This window comes from Pantherophis guttatus, chromosome 1, assembly GCF_059756535.1.
Source record: "Pantherophis guttatus breed Tessera chromosome 1, ASM5975653v1, whole genome shotgun sequence".
Taxonomy (NCBI): Eukaryota; Metazoa; Chordata; class Lepidosauria; order Squamata; family Colubridae; genus Pantherophis; species Pantherophis guttatus.
This window is the reverse complement of record NC_142063.1, coordinates 121,542,617-121,565,289: the sequence shown is the minus strand read 5'-3', so window position 1 is coordinate 121,565,289 and position 22,673 is coordinate 121,542,617. Positions and strand designations below refer to the sequence as shown.

General features: G+C 41.2%; 1 protein-coding gene across 1 annotated transcript in view; it reads right to left on the bottom strand.

Moving 5' to 3' along the window:
• Positions 1-400: 400 nt before the first annotated feature.
• Positions 401-22,673, bottom strand: part of IGFBP5 (insulin like growth factor binding protein 5) — a 42,391-nt gene continuing 20,118 nt past the window's right edge. Inside the window, exons 2-4 of the mRNA XM_034421893.3 lie at positions 10,531-10,760; positions 7,592-7,711; positions 401-6,664 (exon numbers count right to left, since the gene is read on the bottom strand). Coding sequence (XP_034277784.1) covers positions 6,533-6,664; positions 7,592-7,711; positions 10,531-10,760 — 482 coding nt within the window. The 3' untranslated portion in view covers positions 401-6,532. The remainder of the gene's footprint in view (positions 6,665-7,591; positions 7,712-10,530; positions 10,761-22,673) is intronic.

Sequence of the window (22,673 nt, the reverse complement as noted above, 5' to 3'; positions counted from 1 at the left end):
AGAGGACAATAGAATAGAACAAATGTTTTCATGGTCTAGTTAGGAATAATTTTGATTCACAATATCTGGCCTCATCATGGTGTAGATCTGACTTTGACCTAATGATACCCTAAACTCTTTATCTTGTCTCCCATGAAAAAGCAGATGCTATTGACTCTTAGTGGAAAAGTGACGTAAAACAGTGGGGAACCCTGATGAATGAAGGATAATTCCGATGCTCAGCCCAATATCCTCCAAGACTTGTGCAATAATAGGTCTTTAATCCATCTCCATTTCTATGTAGCTCTTTTGTCCACGGCCATTAATACTTTGCTAGTTCCAAAGACTCAAAAGATTCTCCATTGTCTCGTTTAATAACTGGCTGGCCAGTTTTAATCCAGCGTATACTGAACACACAGACTTGTTTTAGGCCATGCACGCAGACTTAACTGAATGCATAACTTTATTAAATAAATGCTTTGTCATAAGAAAAGACAAAGATCAAAGAGTAACATAAATTATAAGTTGAATAAATAGTATACAGCAATCTTCACCTTTTAATAAAATGTGAGATTCTTTTTTTTTTTTAAGTACAAAATGCTAAACAGAGCATTACACTCCTCATCCATTGTCAGTTTCTTTTTTTTTTTTCACAAACTGCATTTCCCCCCCACTGGTAAGAGTATGAATATTCTTGTTTACTGCAAAGGAAAACAAAAACAAAACAGCCACAGAACTAAGGTACTGTATGTATGTATGTATGTATGTAAAGCTATTAAAAGCTACTGTAAAATGTGTAGTGAATAAATGGTGTAATGAAAAACAAAAACAAAACCAGGCAGGAATCTCGGAATCTTTTTCTGTTCACTGTGCTATCGTGGGGTGTAATCATTGCATTGGAAGGGCTTAAAGGGGGGGGGGACAAGGTTGGAAATGGAAGGACTCAAGTTTTGGGGCATTAGCCAAGCAGCTCCGAACAAGAAGCGGGGAGGGAGCTGGGAACTGGGGTGACTGGCTAACTGCGGAAGTTATCTAGGCTCTATTAAAAGTGGAAGAAGGAAGGAGAGAGGGATGAAGTGGAGAAATAGTGCAGTTTGAACTAGTGGTTTCAAAATACAACTGTCCACCACAGCACTGACAAAGGATCTCTGGCTGCAAATAGGTTTGGGCTATTCTAGAAGCTGCCTGCTTTTGAATATTATCAGCTGCAGTGTGACTCTCTAGAGAAGCCTTCTCTGACTTGGTGCTTTCCAGATGCCTTGAAACTCTAACGTCTGGCCAGGGTGGCTTAGGATTTGGAGAGTGTTAAGACACATCTGGAGAGTCCTCAGGTTGGAGAAGGCTGTTAGAGGCCTAGGTGTGCTCCTAATCCCAACTGGCTGATGATGCTCTTGGAGTTCAGAATTTACTACCTTCGGTGCCTCCAAAGCCTCCTTCGCACTTCCATTGTTTATACTTCTGAAGGGAGCGTCCCCCACTGCTTTGTCTTTTATCATTTTTCTTACCTCCTCTCATTGTGATTTGCTCCTCTAATGGGAGGAGGGTCATTTATTGTTGGGGAGGGGGAATAATCAGGGGAGCTTTCTCCCTTTGGTCAAGGATAAAGATGGGATTCAAAGCAGCAGGGTTGTTGGCCAAAGTGACTTGCTTCCCTTTTCCTCCACTTAGGGCAGGTCTGATCAAATTATTTTGGAACTTGGGCAGGAAACCTAGAAAGACCTCTCCTTTGCAGGAAAGAAAGATGATCTTTACCCAGAACCAACTGCCTGAAGCAATTTCACCTTCTTCCAAATGGCTGGATTTGAAGGTAAAGGAGTTTAGTAGGTGGAGAAAGAATAAAGGTTAATTCTCATGATAGCTGCCCTCATGGGGAAGAATATTATCCCCAAATTTGCTATATTCATCTTTCCTAGAATAATCAAAGCTTGCAGGGATGGCTTAGAAAAAGAGCTCCGTTGCATTTCTAGTGAGATTTTAGTTGGGGCAAGAAATCCAGTGAAGACTTCTATGGGTTGAAGTCTACAATGGTGACCTATCCCCAGGCTATTTAAGTCAAGATTAAATAATACAGATGCAAGGGAGATTCTACTCTAGCTAATGTACTTGGGTTGGTTTCTCTTTCTTATCTCAGTCAGCCAAATAGCAAGATGAAGGGACTATCCTTGGAGGCAATCGATGAGCTTCTGAAACAGCGGTGGCAGAAATATTGCATTGGGGCTGACAAGGGAACAATTATATGGGGAAATTATCCCCTCCCCAGTCACTTCCCTTGACAGTAGAATTTGTCTTATGTGTCTCACGGATAGGAAGACCAGTGATCTTCCTCAAGTCTGTTTATGGAGGAAGAAAAGCTGGTATTTTCTATGGGTAGGGTAATGTTTTCAAGTGTCAGGAAACAACAGATACATATCAAGAATGGTGGGTGAGGAGGAAAAGGAAATAACATGGTTTGAATTAAAACTAGGGAAGGAAGAAGCATTTGAGTTACATTCTTTCGTCTTAGGTAATTTAGGATGAATTTGTATCTCAGGCTGACACTTAACAATATTTTTTCTTTCTAAATAAACGATTATTTCTCTTTCTAGGAAACTTAGGAAATTCAGTCATATAGTAGGATTCTGGACACTCATACTTTGGAAAGAGCTAAGCAAAAATTATATATATATATTATAGTAAAGTAATAGAAACCCAGCATGACCTGTAAATTTGCCTCACTTACTTTTCTTATGTGCCTAGTGAATTTCCTCCCACTTTATGTTCTAGGCAGATGTACCTGCAGATGTATATACCTCACCTTCTCTTCTTTAATGCTAGCTCCATGTGTGCATGGAGACAAATGGTTTTGTTAAAGAATCCTTGCCCTATAGAAAATAAAGAGGCTCCAACCCATCCTTAGGCAGGGTCAGTTTCATTCAAAAGGGGACCAAAGTCAACCTCCACCATCAAATGTCAGACGTTAGCAGATATGACATATATGAGAAAGACCATTCTGTTCCTCTAGTCTACTCTACTCTAGTCTAGTTTACTCTAGTCTAGCCTAGCCTAGCCTAGCCTAGCCTAGCCTAGCCTAGTCTAGTCTAGTCATAACTGATGGAAGGCAAAGGGGTTTTCTAAATGAGCTTCCCCTGGAAATGTCAGGCCCAGAGTAAAGATAGGAATAATTACGGCAGCGATTGGTCATTTGAAGGAATTCTAAGACAAATTATTCTTTCACAATATTAGGTCATCCCGACTGGGAACACTGGCCATTTTTCCAAAGAGACCACTGACTACCATTTGGATATCATTCGAGAAGAAATTCTGTCCTCAGGGCTTGAGGAGGCTTTGTGGTTTAGCAATAATTGATGGGGATTGGATTTAACTCTTCCCAACTCCTCATAGAAGACCTGACAGAAAATCTAAATCACATACAAATCTCTTGCTTGGGCATAAGTTACCACAGAGGCTGGCAAAAAAGTGCCTCAAGTTGCCAACAGCACACATAATCTTCCTCCTTTCACCATCACATTGATATGTACTCTTTTCATGCATCATATACTTGGGACGGAGAAGTCCATTCATACAATTTCTGGATTTATTATGTAGACCAACCTTCTCCTACTTGATGCCATTGATGCCATCCTAACAGAAGAGCTTTTCCCTGGGGGTTTTGAGGATCACTGTCCCAACACTTTTGAGAGTTGCCAAGTTGGAGAAGCTGGCACAGAATTCCTAAAAGAGCTACACTGTCATTACTTAGCATTAGTGGTCTCTAGCATTTTATCTATTATAGAATTTGAAAGGAGGGTTTAGGGTTTTGACTAATTATAGAGCCAGCAGAATACTTCAGGGCTTTCTTAGAACAGAAGAGGACAGAAACAATTCAACCAGCTACCAGCCCAGTGGAGATAGTAAATTTAGGCATATTATCCTCTTCCTAAAGCAGGATGGGAACGGGGAAAGTACTTGGATCCAGCTGTCACAGTAGCAAATATTTCAATCAAAAGTTCAGTTCAACCATTTGTTTGTATGAAAGCTCATGGTAGGCTGAGCCTCAACTCTTAGAAGAATAGCTATGAAACCACTGCTGCCAAAGCCCAGGGAAGATGACAGATGGAGCACTTAGAGGTGACAATTTCTGGAAATAACAAATAATTGGATCAGATATCAAGATGTGGGACAAATGGATAGAGCTGAATTTTTCTGTTGATAGTAACCAACAACTAATCAGACTTGAAACATGTATACCTACTGAAGAAATAAATGTTTGCATCCATCCTTATAAGGAGAGGATTTTGCCCATCTACCTTCTGCTTTCATAGTGAGGCCAAATATCCCAGTTTTTTCTTGCCAATTCCCATATCCCTGCTAATGCCAGATATTCATTAGCTTTCCAATGTAGTTTTTGAACCTAGTTGAATATTAGTGGTGAAGGAGCAAAACCCACCACAGTCACTCGGATGCAATAGCCAATCCTGTCAGGAGGATTTCTCATTTCCTTTCATCTGTGTTAGCTGTGAGTATTGTGCATCATGGGTGTCCTTCTGGTTCTCCCATCAGTAGCACCCTTTCTGGATGCTGGACAGTTGTGAGTTTGTTGTTCCTGCTCCTAGGAAGCCAGCTTTTTTTCTCCATGTTTCTGATCAGTACTTGGCTTGGAAGTACTTGCAGTCAGCCCCAGCAAGATCCTCAAGTCCTTTAGAGTCCTCTCTCGGAAGGGAAATATATTCAGGACTGTCTTATATTGGCTAGTTAGATCATGGTGGGCCAATATTTCTTGCCAACTGCTATTTCAAGAATTCGTCCCACAATCAGAATGGGAGCTGTTCCTTCTTGTTGTGGCCTTGCCTTTCATTCATTGTTATGGGCATTGGGGAAAAAACAACAACTTTGTTATGGCAGCATCCATGGAAACATAACAAAGAATTAAAGCAACAATTATAATTACAAAGAAATTAAACAGCTTTAGTGGTCTGCCCAAGCCTGAATGCCAAAGCTGTTGAATCAACCACTCTGCAAGTGGTTGTATGGGTTTGGTTTCTCTTCCTTTCCTGACAGGGTCCCTAGGTTTTTCACAGTGGGGCACTGTCAAAAATTAAATAGATACAGCTTCTCCCTGGGACAAATAACACATTAGTGTAGTAGGTCAAATCTTCACTGTTAAATTTCTGTTTACTAAGCAGTTGTTAGAGATGCCGAAGTTCTGTCAGGAGAGAGAGAGGCAGGGGAAAAAAGGGATAACCTCTTTTCAGCCAGTCACTCAAATAGGCTTTGAAATAGTAGAGGCCTTTGCTGACAGAGACTTCTCTGAATGTTGTAGATATGGGGAAATGGTAAAACATTGGCCTTATTACAGATCATGTTTACATTTCTAGTATGGGTAATTTTATGAATCATCAACCAGCCTCTTGGAATTTTCATTGTAAAGGGCATTTGGGATATCGTAGTGAAGAATCAGGTGTCCTTCCAGAGTTTAAAAAAAAAACAAAAGCAAAAAAGCAAAGGGATCTTACTATTTTAGCCTGTCAAAAGATGGAAATCCACAGGTGTGTTTATAGAAGCAACAAACATTTCAGGCTTTAAGTGCCTGCAAGATGTCTGGCAAACCATGTTTCAACTTGGGCACTGTTCCTGCAAATACACCAACTCTGAACACCTTTGACTTATGCATGTAGCCCTGAGCAAGTTGCCAGGCCTTCATGCACAATTAAAATCAAAGGGCTTTGCATGTAAGGAAATGGGATTGTTCAATCGAGAACAAAGAGTAAACATCTGTGCACACATCTGTATTTACATAGGAAAGGACTGTACAAGACACTTTAAATAATCAGGTTGAACCCTTTTGCTGTCCTGGGAAAGAAACCCACTGGGAACAGTAAGTTTTTAATTCTTAATTTTGCTTCATCCCACTATAGGATTCTGTTGTCATCTGACCTTTTGCTTTTTAATAAAAGGGAAGTCATAGAGGGCAAGGGCACCAACATGCTTTTAGTCCTTGTTAGGGGAAAGAGAGAAGAGATTCCAGAAATGAACATATTTTTTTTTTAAAAAAAGAAGAAAGAAAGAAAAACATGCCCAAATAGATAATAGATAACCAGAGGCCTGCTTGTCCTAAGAGTTGTTTGTTTAAACTAAGTACTTTTTTAAACTGGAAAGGCTTTAAACTGCAATATCAAAGAAAGGAGAACAGAAATTATTATTCAAGTGCCTCTGAGAGCTTCCTAGGTCAGTGCTTCTCTGGGTGGCAGGCTAGAGTCAAGGGCAAGCATGGTGGCCTATGAGCTTCTTGATGGCCCTGTCCCATGGAGGTGGTCATCATGGTCATCTTCCTTCCTTCCTTTCTTCCTTCCTTTCTTCCTTCCCTTCCCTTCCCTTCCCTTCCGCCTTAATGGGTTGCCTTTTCTCCTTCAGTCTCTGTCATGGCCACTGAGAGAAGCTGATGACATATGCTGTAGATTCCGAGGTCCACAGTTCCTTAAATGAGATGAAAGGAATCAGTCTTTTGGGGCATCGTGAGGTGTGGGTGGGTGATGGGTGGGGGAAGGGCTCTGGCAGAGAGAGGCAACCGGGATCTTCATTCTGTGTTTCCGCTGTCAAAGTTGTGACACTGCAGGTCTCCAGCTACATAATCAGTTCCTGGCAGCTTCAATCCATACTTGTCCACACACCAACACAGGCCACGTTTTCGGCCCCGAGATGGTTTGCACTAGAGAGGGGAAGGAAAAGGATCAACAGTGAGCAGGAGGATAGCCAGGCTGCCATTTCTAACACCTGATTCATCTTGCATTAGCCAGATGGAATTAACCTGAACTTTCAACTTATCATCAAGCTATCAGGAGAGGAGGACAGAAGGTAAATCCAGCTCCTTACTTAGCTCAGCAGGGCTGATCTTACAGAATATTCCTCCAAGGTCAGAAATTCATTTATTTGGGGTTCATTTATTTGGGGTGCAGGAGAAGGCTATGCAGTGCACTCCTGAGATGGTGACTGGCCTCCCCTCTAATACAGGGGGAAAGCTGCTGTGTTTTCCCCAAAATAAGACCTCCCCTGAAAATAAGTCCTCCCCCAAAAATAAGTCCTCACCCGAAAATAAACCATCCCTCAAAAATAAGGCCTCCCCGAAAATATTTAACCGCATGCGCAGTTGGTCCCCGCTATTTCCTCTGGTTAGGATTAGGGAGACAGAGTTGGAAATCAGGTAAGATGGCAAGAGGATCCCTGTCTTGCTTCATGTGCCCCAAAATAATAAGACCTCCCTGAAAATAAGGCCAAGCACTTATTTCAGGGTTCAAAAAAATATAAGACAAGAGTCTTATTTTGGGGGAAACACAGTATCCTATCTGGAACCATGCATATACAACAATTTCAGGGATTCTGGATCTAAAATGAAGCCTTCTCCTCATTGTTTTTTGGGGTATTCTCTAGCCTTCCTACAATTGAATAAATTTAACTTCTGTCTCAGCTATGGCCTGAGATTCAAAGCTCCAAAATGGTGGTAGGGCAAGAGGTTTCCCATTGGTGGAAACTCAAATCTGGTGTCTGGATTGACAATGAAAAAAACAGGGCAAATTTTTTCCCTGCTCCTTATCTGCAAAGCATACATGTTTATTCTGAATCCAGCAGGAAATAATACCTGTTTCCTTTTATAGAAACCTTTCCTGTCACAGTTGGGAAGATGAACAGCTCGAGGAATCATTCGCTGGCTAGATTTGAGCTCCTGTAATGACGCCTCCATTTGCCGACGGCAAGGGCCCTGAAGAAAGAGAAGCAACCACAGAAAGGTTGGTTAAGGAATACCAAGAAACTCAAGGCTAGGTGTGAGTGAACACAGAGCTTCCCAGCGTGGGATCCGATTAACCAGAGTATACTCATAGGGACAGCAATCTTGACAATGGCTCAATTTATCTGAGTGTGAAGACTGATATTGTTATTTATTTAAACATATTGGACACCCAATGTCAGTGGTACAGAGCCTTGGTAGTACAGGGGTTTAAGGCACCCTGTTATTAAGCTGGTTATTAAGACCAGCTGCCTGCAATTACTGCAGGGTTCGAATCTCGCCAAGGCTCAAGGTTGACTCAGCCTTCCATCCTTTCTAAGGTAGGTGAAATGAGGACCCAGTTTGTGGGGGCAATAAGCTGACTTTGTATAAATATACAAGAGGATGAAGGCTATTGCTGAGCACATTGTAAGCCGCCCTGAGTCTTCGGAGAAGGGCGGCATATAAATCAAATTAAAAAAAAAAAAAGTGGACTCTGGGCCACTTTTTACAAAACTGAAAAACAAACAAACAAACAAACCAGCTCAAAACATAAAATCAGACAGACAAGTCAGACTAAAATGATCTGATAAACAACAAGATGAATAAAATAAAACAGAGGGCATTGAACAAATAATAAATCCCAGGCTTGGGGCCAAAATCAGGTTTTTAAAGCTTTCCAGAACCTCAGCAAAGAAGGTGCCATCTTTATCTGGGGGGACGGGAAAGGGATTCTGTTTGGGGGCTACAACAGAGAAGGCAGCTTCCTAAGTCCCACAACATGGCAATAATTAGTGATGGGGACTTGGAGTGCACTCATTCTGCTGGAACATACTTGAACGATTGGAGATAAGTTGTTTCTCAGGTATCCAAGCTCTACGCCATACAAGGCTTTATAGGTAACAACCAGCACCTTGAATTACACTTGGAAACTAACTGGCAGCTTGCATAGCAGTAGAGACACAGGGGCACATTAAGAGGTGCCCGTTAATGCTTAAAATGCCACCGCATTTTGAACCAGCTGTAACTTCCAAGTGATCTTCAACGGCAGCCCCATGTTAAGCACATTGCACTCATCCAAAGTGAGGTGACCAAGGCATGAGTAACAGTCTGAAGGGTCTCCCGATCAAATAAAAAGCACAGCTGGTACACAAGATGAACTGTGAAAGGCCCTCCTAACCGCAATATGCCAACTGTTCTTTTGCCTTCTCCAAATTTCTTGAAATATGATGATTGTTCCTTTCGGCACATAAAAGCGGCAAGAGACTCCCTCTTACTTTGACTACTGTAAACATGATCCAGAAAGCCTACTGGTTTAAGTTATGAAAACCTGAGGATCCAAACAAATTTCTCTGAATGAAATTCCAAACAGAATTCACATCTCAGCAATTTTTAGCAGGAACAAAATTACAGAAACTTTCTGATAGCGCCTGCCCAGTTCATAGAAAAGGCTACTAGAAAAAGCAAGAGAGAAAGAAAGCTCCCAAAATGGTATGGGTCTGTAAAACGGGAATTTTTATCTGAAATTCGGCAGGTCTGATAACCTCATAGAAATTGGAAAATGCATTGTTTGGTTGGAAAGCATGTGTGGTGCCAGTTAGGATCCTGGTTTGTTCCTCCGCTTAAGCCAATTGAAACAATGCAAGCAACGTGACAAAAATGAAAAAAACCCACAACACCTGTCTTTTTGTAAAAATATCAGGAGAAAATGGAATATGGCTGATTCATGTGCAGCTTGTTGTCAAGGGCCACAACCATGTCCTTCTCAGATGTTATGTTTCGAAGCTATGAGTCTCCTATCTTGTATATGCATCCTGTATTTTTTCTCTCTAAATATAATAACTTACATTTGTCCTTGTTAACAGACATCATGTTCTTCTCAGCCCAGTCTTCCCACCTAACCAAATTAGACTGAAATCTTGTTCTGACATCCGAGTATTGGCCATAATGTTACTTCTGGTAACTCCCAATGTTGTTCTCCAAATATTTGATAAGTAGCTAACCAATCCTATTGTTTATTTATTTATTTTTAATCCAACATTTATTATTTTTATAAATAACTCAAGGTATCAAATCCACACAATACCCCTTCCTCCTCCTGGGCTGAGAGAGAATGACTGGCTCAAAGTCACCCAGTTGCCTTTTATACCTAAGGCCAGACTAGAACTCACAGACCTCCCAGGAGAAACTTCTCCTCGTTATAAGCCTAGAGTCTTAACCACTAGACCAGCAGTGGGATTCAAATTTTTTTACTACCAGTTCTGTGGGTGTGGCTTGGTGGGCATGGCATGGCTTGGTGGGCAGGGTTTGGTGGGCAGGGCAGGGGAAGTTACTGCAAAATCCCCATTTCCTCCCCACTCCAGAGGAAAGTTACTGCAAAATCCCCATTTCTTCCCGATCAGCTGGGACTCGGGAGGCAGCAAATAGATTGGGGTGGGGCCAGTCAGAGGTGGTATTTACCGGTTCTTCGAACTACTCAAAATTTCCACTACCGGTTCTCCAGAACTGGTCAGAACCTGCTGAATACCACCTCTGCGCTAGACCAAACTGGCTCCTATCCAGATAATTAATAAAAATGTTGAACAATACTGCCCCCAAAACAGTTCTGATTACTGTTTTCCCACTTCATATTGAGCTTTTAATGCTGTCTCGCTGGATGTCCACCAACTCTGTCTGCCTCACAGTATTCCAGGCTCTTCTGGTTAATGGCCTCTACTCAAAATAAAGGTAGCAGGAACATGAGAGAGAGAAAAGCAAGAAAAAAAGATATAGAGAAAGGAAGACTTAGAGGTCTTTGGAAGGATGGCTCTTACCAATTCGAATTCTGGTCTTAGCTCCGGAGCAGCAACTCGAGGGTGTGCAGTATTTTCTGCCCCACCCACAATCTTAGATAAGGTCAATTTCTTCTTGCGGTCTTTCTTCAATGCCTCTACCTTTAGCTCAGAGTAGCGCCCGAGCCCCTTGTTTCTGTACATTTTGGATGAATAGGTTTCCTCAGCCATCTCAGAAGTGGTTGGTTCTTCATGCTCCCGGGATTCCCTTTCTAGATGGGAAAAACAAGAAAGAACATTTTCAATTTGTGTTTGGACTTGTCACCATGTTCACCAATGTACTGGATTCCAAATGGCGATCACATGATTTTGGAATACTGCAATTGTCATAAATATGCCGATTGCCTAGCAGTCTAATTTTGATCACACGTTTGTGGCAATGCTGTAATAATTGTAATTGTGAGGATCGGTCCATAAATCATTTTTTTTCAATGCTGCTGTAACTTCAAACAGTGTCTTTGTGACCACTGGACCTCATTCAAACCCACAGATGAAGCCTCACGGACAGAGATTTATGCACTCAGCTTTGGTAACAGAAAGTTTTGGAGATATAGTTTAGATGAATTGTTTTGACAATAGTTTAGGCAGTAATTTAGACAAACTATTTAAAATAAAGACAACTGTAAGACTCAGGACATATTATATACAGCATACCAATCTTAGCTATAGGTCTTTTCCTCCTATCCATGCACTGTGACACACTTCATTTCCATAATGCATTGTTACTGTGATGACTCATTTTGATCATCAACTCTTTGTTTCTAATTTTGCCCACTTTAGTTCTCAAAAAAAAAAAAGGGAGGGGGAAGGGATCCTTAATTTAAGGTGAACTTAAATCAGAACTTCCTTGCTAAATTTGTAATGAGGATTCTTCCATTTTAAAGGCCAATTATTGCGGCGGGGGGGGGGGGGTTGTTTCAGAGAAGAATCACTGGCAACTAACATCTGGAACTGCTGCATTTTGCACCAAGTACAATTTCTGAGTTGTCTTTAAAGGGAGCACCATATTAAAGTGTACTGCAGTATCCAAACAAATGGCAATGAGAGAGGGAATTACAACTGCATGGTCCTCCTGCTTCAGGAAGGCCTACAGCTGGTAATCTAACTGAGGTTGGCAAAGTCTATTCTGCCCCATCCAGCAGTAGCTGTGACCTTGGAAGACACCCTAGATCAGTGATGATGAACTTTTTAGGCACAGAGTCCCCAAACTGGAAAGCACGTGCACCTCAGAGTGCCAGAAACCCAACTACCAGCTGGTTGGTGCGCATGCCTTGGAAACCCAATGACCAGCTGACTGAGCTGGGGCAATGGTGCGCATGCCACGTGTGCCACAGGTTCGCCATCATGGCCCTAGATCATGGATAGGCTCCCTTCAGGATAGTGCCATCCCATCAAGAGGTCAGTCCTGGGGTGCCCATCATATTTTGGCTTCAATGGACATTCCCCAGCTGAATTTACTATTAGTGAGAGTAATGATCATTTTTATCAACATTGTCTATAAGTGTATATTCTGACAAAGGGATTAAAAAATCTGGACCATCAGAATTTTTTTAGGTCAATATTTCTTTTTTAGATCTCTCAAGACAAGCCTGAAATGAAGACAAATAGCAACATGGATCACATCTGAAAAATAGATTTCCTCTCAAATGTGTATTAGATAAAAGTATGCAAAAAAAAAAAAAAAAAAAAGAAAGAAAGAAAGAGAGAGAGAGAGAGGGAGAAGAATTTTACTACTGGAAAAATATTTGCATTTAAAAACAAATGCGTGCGCAGAAGTTCATATGTTAGGAAAAGTCTATGGAAAACTGCATTAATTTACATTTGTCTGTGTTTTTGTGTGTGAGAGAGTGTATGAGTGGGAGAGAGACAGAAAGAGAGAGGGAAAGGGAGGGAACAAGGAGGGAGGGAGGAAGGGAGGGAAAGTTAAGTAATAAAACTGTAACAAATTAACGACAGAATTACCTGCCCCTGTTCTGACGTTGGCTTACTGGCTGGCCCACGAAGTTTCAAAGCAGACAAATTGCTCATACCAGCCTCTTGCTAATCCTCAGTATTTGATCACTAAAAATACATTGCCACTTAAAAGGAATTTTACTTGTCTGAGTTTCATAGTCTAATTGGCAGTTGTTTCTTGTCCAGGTATTTGTTTTATTATATTTTTTTTCCGGAAAGCAGTTCACGTTGGTGGTTTTTCCCATGCTTTTGTGGCAGTGAATTCCAGAAGAAAAATACATCCCACCTCTTAAGTTTTCTACCTGATCCCTGCCAATATGATCTCTTTAATAGATGGTCATTTTCAGAGCTCCAGGGTGGTTTATATATAGGAGCAACTTGGTGACAGCTATACTTAGCTAACTTATGACCTTTAATATGGCTCTTAAAGCAAAAGAGGGTTATTTTTGGTTCCCAATTTAAATGAATCTTAACTCCCAGAGTCTATGGAATCCTCTACTGACCATGTCTACTACTAGAACAAGGAAGAGGGGCACAGGGAGCACAAGCTGGTAACAGGGAAGAAGAGTAGAAACATGTCTTTCTGTATCTATATACCCAAAGAGATAAGAGTTTTCTGAACACTCTCTAATCCCCAATTGGTGCCAAGCTTGCTTCTCATTTCCAAAAGAACTTTCTTTCCATGCCCACCTGACCAATGGGCATTTGATGTTTGGATCTGCCTTTCTCAGGTTGGCGCCTTCCAGATACGTGGGTATGCAACCAGTGGTGGGATTCTGCCAGTTCCCACCACTTCGGGAGAACCGGTTGTTAACTTTCTGAGCAGTTTGGCAAATTGGTTGTTGGAAGAAATCATTAGGGCAGAGAACCAGTTGTTAAATTACTTGAATCCCACCACTTGATGCAACCCCTTTCATTCTGAGGCAATAATCTCTTCAGGCAGAGAATACTGGAATTTGCAATCCCAGTTTACCTCAAAAGTGCAACCTGGGAAGTATCCAAGATGTGGAACTTGAAAATCTTTATGGAGAAGAAATGCTCTTGGTCTCAACAAGATTATCTAAGTACGTAGCGGCAGGGTAATCTGAAGCAATTAGACATTTCTTACTGTAATCTTGAGAATTCTAGGATCCTGCTGGGGAAAATCCTAGCAGGGAACAAGCCAGTTTTGAGCAGTTCAGGCTTAGCTGGTATGCCAGCTATGGCCTGCCTTGAAGAAAGGTAAACTGACCAGCATTTTTGTTATTTTCTGATAACAGTTAGCATTATAGCACATGGTCCATTAAGTAGTCTTTAGAGACACCAGTTAATTCAAAATACTGTATACTGATGGGCTAGAGGCCAGGAAAATATTTTCCTAATACCAAAAATACTTCATTGGCTTCTAATCATAAAAGGATGTTCCTTGATCATATTTGTTGTTTTTGCAGTCTGGCATTTGGGTTATTTTTCCCTTCTTGTCTAATGTTGTGCTTTTATCAGAAGCAGCTTTATATGGAAATTTAGTAGGCACTTTTATAGGCACAAAGATAAAGTGGTGAAAGAATACCTCACTTGTTCTTTCTACACAATAGGTTTCTGGTAAAGGCACAAAAGAGGGATGCGGTGGCTCAGAGGCTAAGATGCTGAGCTTGTCGATCAAAAGGTCAGCAGTTCAGCGGTTCAAATCCCTAGAGCCTTGGTAGTACAGGGGTTTAAGGCACCCTGTTATTAAGCTTATTAAGACCAGCTGCCTGCAATTACAGCAGGATTTGAATCTCGCCAAGGCTCAAGGTTGACTCAGCCTTCCATCCTTTCTAAGGTAGGTGAAATGAGGACCCAGTTTGTGGGGGCAATAAGCTCACTTTGTATAAATATACAAAAGGATGAAGGCTATTGCTGAGCACATTGTAAGCCGCCCTGAGTCTTCGGAGAAGGGCGGCATATAAATCAAATTAAAATAAATAAATAAATAAAATAAATAAAAAAATAGTGCCACGTAACGGAGTGAGCTCCTGTTCCTTTTCCCAGCTTCTGCCCAACCTAGCAGTTTGAAAGCACGTAAAAAAATGCAAGTAGAAAAATAGGGACCACCTTTGGTGGGAAGGTAACAGCGCTTCGTGCGCCTTTGGCGTTTTTAGTCGTCCTGGTCACATGACCACAGAGATGTCTTCGAACAGCACTGGCTCTTCAGCTTTGAAACAGAGATAAGCACCGCCCCCTAGAGTCGGGAACGACTAGCATATAGGTGCGAGGGCAACCTTTACCTTTAAAGGCACACAGGCAGCAAAAATAGCAACAATACATTCTAACCTCACCTAATTTTTAAAAATGCAAATTTGAGTATCCCCATCAAGGATAACACACAGTTTTTGTCTGAGTTTTGTCTGAGTTTTGTTGAGTTTTTGTTGTATCTCATCTCTTCTCCAGGAACTCAAGGAATTCTAAACACAGACCTCTCTTCATGTTACCTTCACCACAACCCTGGAAGGTAGAGGTGGGAAGTAGCTCAAAATCACCTCAAAATTCCATGATGGAGACCAGATCCGATCCTGGACCCTCTTAGTCATAGGCTTTGACAGCTATGCCACTAAACTGCTATTGGGCTCTTCCAGTACATGTGGATGCAATCAGGGGTAGGTTCTAAATGTTTTTACTACCGGTTCTGTGGGCGTGGCTTATTTTGTGGGTGTGGCTTGGAGGTCATGTGACTAGGTGGGCGTGGCTAGCTGGTCAGTCATTTCTGGAAGGTCTTCGCACTTACAACCAGTCCTCGCACTTATGACCGGACTCATTTGGTTGCTTTTAACACTGATCAGCTGTAGGACAGCCCTTTGAAGCCCCGCGGCAAGAGTTTAAACAGTTTTTTTCACTCTAGTCATCAGCTGGGACTCAGGAGGCAGCAATAGATTGGGGGTGGGGCCAAATAAAAGGTAAGAATAATGTGGGGGGGGGAGAACCGGTTCGGTGACGTCATATCATCACTGCTACTGGCTCGGCCGAACCGGACCAAACCGGGAGGAACCCACCACTGGGTGCAACTCATTTTTGTTCTTGCTGTTTTCAATCTCAGTGGTGTTTCCTGGCAACTGCCAAGACTAGTCCCTGCATTTTTCTTGGCAAGTTTTCAGAAGTGCCTGCTTTCTAGGGTTTTGAGAGAGAGAGAGAGAGAGAGAGAGAGTGACTGGTTCAAGGCCATCCAGCTGGCTTCAGGCCTAAGTTTAGACTAGAACTCACCATCTCCTAGTTTTTAGTCTGGTACCTTAATCACCTAAAATTAGTTTGGCTCCTTAAGTTCCACCACAGCTTCATGCTCCAAATATACATGCACTTGTCCAGATTTTATTTTAGAGACACAACCGAACCCAATTCAAGTTTCATCAACTATGGGCATGCATCAACAGTTTCTTTGCTTGCTTAAAATTAGTGTTTCTTTTTAGGCTCAGCCACCATTTTCTGAGATAAATCAAATGCTTAATGGAATCTCTCTCTCTCAATCTCTCCCTCTCCCTCCCTCCCTCCCTCCCTCCCTCTCTCTCTCTCTCTCTCTCTCTCTCTCTCTCTCTCTCTCTCACACACACACACACACACACACACACACGACAGTACAGTGAGAAACAGAGAAGTAGTATTTTTATGCAAAATTTCTTTCCCACGGATAGATCATTACCCTGCATCCTGAAGAGGGCACCAGAGGCATGCATAACATGCCTGAGAAATATAATCTGGTTATAAATAAACTAGGTTATAAATTACTGAAAAATAAACTAGGTTGTAAATTACTGAAAATATAAACAGTTTAAACCTGGAATCTGTCGGCAAGTCACAGCGGGGAAGCACTGGCCAACTTCTAATTCCTTTTGGGCCCTGGCATGGAGATACCAGCAGGTATCAAACTCATGGCGTTACATTGCCATCACGTGATGTTTTGCAGCGTTTCCCCCATTCCTGGAGCTGGGGTGGGCATGGCCTGTGCGTGACGCATCCAGCCAACGGGTCACCGGTTTGACACTCCTGGTTTAAGAAATCACATGGCTACAGTATTTATTTTGCTGAGATGGACATAGAATTAGTCCAGAAGATGACTTGTGGGATGTTTCATTTTTTTTTTCTGGGGAAAATAGCATCATTTAACAGGAGTTCCAGAATTCTTTCTATGAAGAAAAAAACGCTTTGGAGAAAACTGGAGATTGGAACCCCGGATTAAGTTGAGGTGTAATGACAGGGAAGCCTGAGCCGTGGTGGATCGAACCTAATCCTTAACATTTTAGTCCAAAGGGATATTTTTGCAAGTGTGTTTGTGTGTGTCAGGGAAAGGATCAATTTAATCATAACCCCACAACCGAAACACACAAAACTAATTTGCATAACATTTTTTCTATGCTGATTTATACCTACAAATGAAAGTGTAGGGACAAAAATAACCTAGTGATTTGTTTGTTCGCATAGCCCATTACTCTTAATGGCCAATTGCTAACTGCTGATACAGTAGGCTATTGAAAAACTGCCAGGCTTCATTTTTATACCAGAGAGAGAGAGGACAGGTCTTATGAGCATACAAGTCTGCTTCAAACAGCATACTATCTTAACAGATATGAGTCTGTTAGTAATGTCTTACTAACTAGGCTCTCCTGTTTGAGCAGGGGGGGGAGGGTTGGACTAGATGACCTATAAGGTCCTCTCCAACTCTGTTAATCAGACATTAATGGATAATTAAAAAACAGGCTGTAAGGGCAATGGCTATCTTTGTTTCCAGTGATGATATTCAGAAATATGCTACTGATTAACCTATAATATAATACTGTATATAGGGTGGAAAGGTTTTTTTTTTTTTTTTTTTGCTGCCTTTAAGTTAGCCTCTTACTATTGGACAAGTCCCTGGAGTTTCTTGGTTGAAAGTGTTTTGCCATTGTCTGCTTCCTAGAAAGTGACTTAGGCCGAAGGTCAACCAGTTGTGCCTAAGAGATGAGTAGAGCTCATGGTATCCCAGTTTCTAGACTGGTGCCTTAACCACTACACCAAACTAGCTCTCATTATATAACAATCACACATAAAGATATATAATCATGTGGGTATAATTATGTAGGACTGATAGGAAGGTCAGGCCAGTGACAAAATTTGGGAAGAAATAGTATAAGGAAGAGATCTAGTCTCTTAGATGAGGGTAACACTATATGCTAAATCTGGGTTAGCAATACATCAATGCTTTGTTCACATAAGATGCAGTGCCCAAACCAACCAATCATACTGGGGCATTAAGTAACTGTCTGGTTCACTTACGTTATTAAAGCAGGGATTAGGTTTCCATTTGGAAGTGGGGAGACAGAGGATGGAAGCAATCTCTGTTAAATAAAGTGTGCTTTATAGATTCTGAAATCATTGCAAACACCACTTGAAATAGGGTAACCAGGAACTTACCCTGCAACATTAGACTGGAAGTCATCTTAACATTTTTAGTTTTGTTGCTGGGCAGGTGCATATCCGTGCCTATCTGTTAGTAATCCCAAAATCAAATTTCAACTCTGATCTTTCTTTGGCAACGCTATGCCTCATTTGTCAGGGGATGGGAGAGGGAGACCGAGAAAGACAATCACTCAAAGAGGCTACATTTTGGGCTGATCTCTCTGAATAACTCTAGTCAAGCTTTGGTTTTAAAGCAAAACAAACAAACAAAAATCTGGCCAGGTGGCAGCCTTAGCAGCAAACTGGTTAGACTGGTTGAACTGCAGCCAGAGAGCAATGCTTGGTGGTCTCTTCATCTTTAGAATTCCTTTCTGCCTGTTCCAGTGAGAACAAGAGGAAGGGGTTGAAAAGCTCCCAGGCATTAAGGGTGCCTGGAACTGACAGGGTGGAATGTTAGCTGGAATTCTGAAGGGCAGGGGTCTCTCTTGCTTTCCTCCCCCTGCCAAGAAACCTGGGTTGGTCCAAGGATCATGTGTCCCCTGAGTAGAATGAAGAGGAGCTGGCTTCATCAGCTGAAACAAATGGAGGTGTTACTGATTCTACCTTGTATCATTCATTACCTTACCTGCTATTGTAGCTGGTCTGTAAAAATTGCAGTGAGAATTTTCTGTATGTCTTTGCTGTCCCCTAATGGCTGTCTGGAGTTTTGCATGTCAGATCTGATAGACTTATTCTTGATACTTAATGTTGGTTGAATTTACTTGATACAATTAGAATTCTGTACCCAAGTCAAACACACATTAATACACCTAACAATTTTAAGTGTCCTCCTCCCCTTACTGCAAGAACATGACAGAGAGGGCTGCTTGACACTTTCATTCTGAAGATATTTAGAGAAGGGGTAAGGAATTTGTCCCACTACATCTCAAAGGGAGGGACCCAGGAGACACCAAAAAAAAAAAAATGCTTCCAAACAATAGTCCTCATTCTTAAAAGTCTGGAAACATCTCTATTAAGGATAGCAGAAGATGTATCAAGGCCCCTTGTTGTCACAGGTCTTGTGCAAACAAACCACATGTGTAGCTCTGGGAAGTTGAATCCAGATAAAATAGAACATGACAATCCATCACTTCTTATATCTTAGGATTCACTACTTGGAATGAATACTCTTGAGAAGTCAATGTGCTTGCATTTTCAAAAGCATGTTAAAATGTGTGTTTTAAGTTATCATGCCAGGGGCAAGTTAACTGATCATGCTAGAAGATGAAGTATTTGCAACCTTCAGAGAATTATAAAACCAGAGGCCGTAGTAAAATATTACCCCTCTTTTGTCTCAAAACAAACATGGAAACTGAACAGGGATTTAAAAATGTATACACTATTAATATTCTTAATTGGATTCAAATCTTAGCTGGGATTATTCATGGATGCTTGACAGAGTTTTAGAATAGAAATGAGAAGTAAAAGAGAAAATATAAACATTTGGATTACATAGTCAGGTATATCTTCTACCAAAATACTTTGGGTTTTGGCTTTGATCAACCTTTTTCCATGAAAATGATGTACTAATTTAAGATGTCTTTGATTCTCCTTTAAAGACTAATCCTCTAGTAGCTATTGTTGAGCCAATAACTATGAGATAGAAAAAGCATAGCTAAATGTACAGCCTATTTCTCATGATCTGTGGCCAACCTACAAATAGCATCATCTACCAGTTGGAACACAATTTTAAGCTTTGTTTCATCTTTTACTTTCAAAGGGCAAATACTTTAGCTTATGAAGTCAGCATTTTCATCATTTTTAAAAATCAGCTTTCCAAGCGGATGGCCAAAGACTATATTGGTTGGAAATAACAACTGCTATAGTCCAAGACATCTGGAGAAGAAAATCTAATTCAAAATGTTATTCAGGATCAGGAATTTGGAACAAAAGTTCTAGAAAATGTATTTGGCCAAGAGAAGAGAAAAAAGAAACATAGTAACAAAATATTTTCCTTCTCTAATCAAGTGAACCAGTGTACAGAAGTACAAAGATGATCTTGGAGAAAATAAGATGCACCCATTAGTAGAACGTAAGCTTAGCCTGGGAAAACAGGAATGCATGAGAAAGAAACTCAAGGCTGGCTTGCCTTGAGTCTCTTTGGTATAAGAAGGAAGGAAATGGAAATATAATTAGGCTTTCAGAATTATTTTATTATAGTTTATATCAATAAAGCGGAGTTTTCTTATTTCTTATTATTCTATTTCCTGATCTGAGCTACCTCAAAATGCTGATAATAGTGTGATACAGATGGCAATTATTTTGAGGGGATGACAGATACTGGGTTAAGGATGATAATCGTTTTTGCCTGCTACCACTGGGATTAATTTTTTAAAAAGTTATAATCTTGAAATCAATGTGAATCAATGATTGATAGTAAGCATGTTACCACATACATGTTCATACTTTAAACAAGGAGTATATTTTTTGGTTCACGCTTTCCCGAAATACTTTTTATCAAGTCAGCTGTCTTGTTCATATGTTATTTCTAGGTAGCATTTTCCATCTCTTGCTTAATAGAAACAGTGGATTTGAAGATTTGTGTGGTCCAGCAGTTTAATTATTCATGAATTTCATGTCTTGGTGGTAAACTTACAGCCTCCCTCTACTTTTCTTGTTTAATACATTCCTGGCAAACTCTGAAAATATGGCCGTCAGCCCTAGAAATTCAAGATCCTACGACCTGGGAGAAAAGGTGGTGAGTGAATCAGACTTAGGCTGCAGAGTGAGCCTTTTTCCTTTTATGTAATGCGTGATACCTTATCATATGCAGGCTAAAAAAAAAGTTAAAAGCAATTACCACTGTGCATGTTTGTGTGTTCCCCCCTCATTCCACCACCACCCCCGCCAGCTGTAATTCTAGATATTTTGTGCCAAAATAAAATAATTGCTTGTGATACACTCAGGCTTGCTGGCCTCTGTAATCTAGTGCTGTGCTGCTCCGATTACAATCACTAACTCAGCAATGTGCAAATAAATTTTACATTTGTCACCAAATGGGGAGCAGCTGCTGGTGGTGATTGTATCAGGACACCAATCCCTACTGTCTCAGCAGGCTGCTTCAACCCCACCATGATTGCAAAACCAAAACAGAAGCATATCCCTTTGCTCCCCCTGCCCCCCGCCCCACAATGCATATAGATTCTCACAACATCTTTCCAGGCTTGAAACAGATGCCAGAGTCAAGGATCCCACTAGAAATGCCTCTCTCCTCACTATCAATGACTCCAGAGATGAAGGGTAGGTCGACATATTCGTTCAGAATCTTCTCCGAGTTATGGTAACAAGAGAGGGATCTTTTTGCTTCTAAGATTCTCCTTTGGGCTCCTAACCATGTGAGTGGTGAGTGAAAGCTGTTATCAGGTGACAGCTGTTGGTGCCCAGCTATCAAAGGGGATGTGGGGGGGGGGGAAGAGGGAGGTGGTGGTAGTGGTGGAAGGATTAATCAGAGTTTAGTTTCTGGAGATAAAGTATCTCTGCAAGAAACTGTATCCTTTGCTAATGCATTTTAGGTTCCTTTTTTGCCAGAAAGACCACGGACTGGAAGGTCCAGGGTACCAAGACAGAGATGCCATCTTAAGAAAATTGTCTTGCCAGGTCAAACACAAGGGCTTGAAAGTGAAATATCTGAATTCTGCTTGTGTTTTGCCATGGGCACACTATGGATTCAAAGCAGTAGTGGGCTCCACTTACCTTCGCTACAGGTTCGGAACTGTGAGCGCTTTGCTCACGCACGGCACTTCTGCGCATGCACAGAGCGTCTGTGATGACGTCTGGGCGGGTGGGCGGAGCCTCCCGCTGCCGGTTTGCCCAAACCGGTTTGCCCAAACCGGGCGAACCGATAGAAACTCACCACTGATTCAAAGCAGCCATTGCTGCTACCACAGCCTTGAGTAGTGGGGAGGGAAGCCCTGTACTGACTTAAGCAAGGTGAGGTTTGGTTAACAGTTGGGGTCTATTTGGGAATTTTGTATAGTTGTATAGTCAACATCAATCAATTGATCGCCTCAGAAAAAGACAGTGACAAAGCACTTTTCTGTTGTCCTCAAGAAAAATATCACGGAGTTGCCCATGAAATCATTAGGTATTGAACTCGGCTTAAAGGGTACTTTATCTTGATCTAATCAAATAAGGCAGAAATCATTAGAAAGAGATAGGTAGACTGGAAAACTTTTCCCTCTGTAACTATTTTGTAGCTACTTTTTAGAATATGAATTAATGGCTGAAAAGGGTGGAAATGCATACCTTGTCTATGATGCAACAGTTACGGGGCCTATAGCCTTCTGCTTAGAATAAAAAAATTGAAACTGATCCAAGGATTGAATTTGTACAATACAGACACATACAAAATCTCAGTCATGGATTGAAGTCACACAGACTTTGCTAGTCTGCAAAGCATTCAGCATTTTGGATTTTGTACTGTTAGGGACTAAGTGACTCTATCTCTATCTCTCCCTCCCTCCCTCCCCCCTCCCTCCCAGTATAAACAGAGTGTACCTAAAGTCAGGCCCCAGAGACTATTCACTATATAAATAATATTAAATATTTAAATTTATTGCCCTTTCCTTCTAAATACTTGCTTTCTTGTTTTGCACATGATTTTTCAACATTCCTAAGTACAGTAACATCTCCTCTGAAATATTTTTCTGAAAAGAAATGCTAATAAAATATATTATGATTGTCCTATGAAGTATGGAGTGTGACCTGTCCTATATGTATACGTGTGTGTTTTTGTGTGCATGTGTATATTG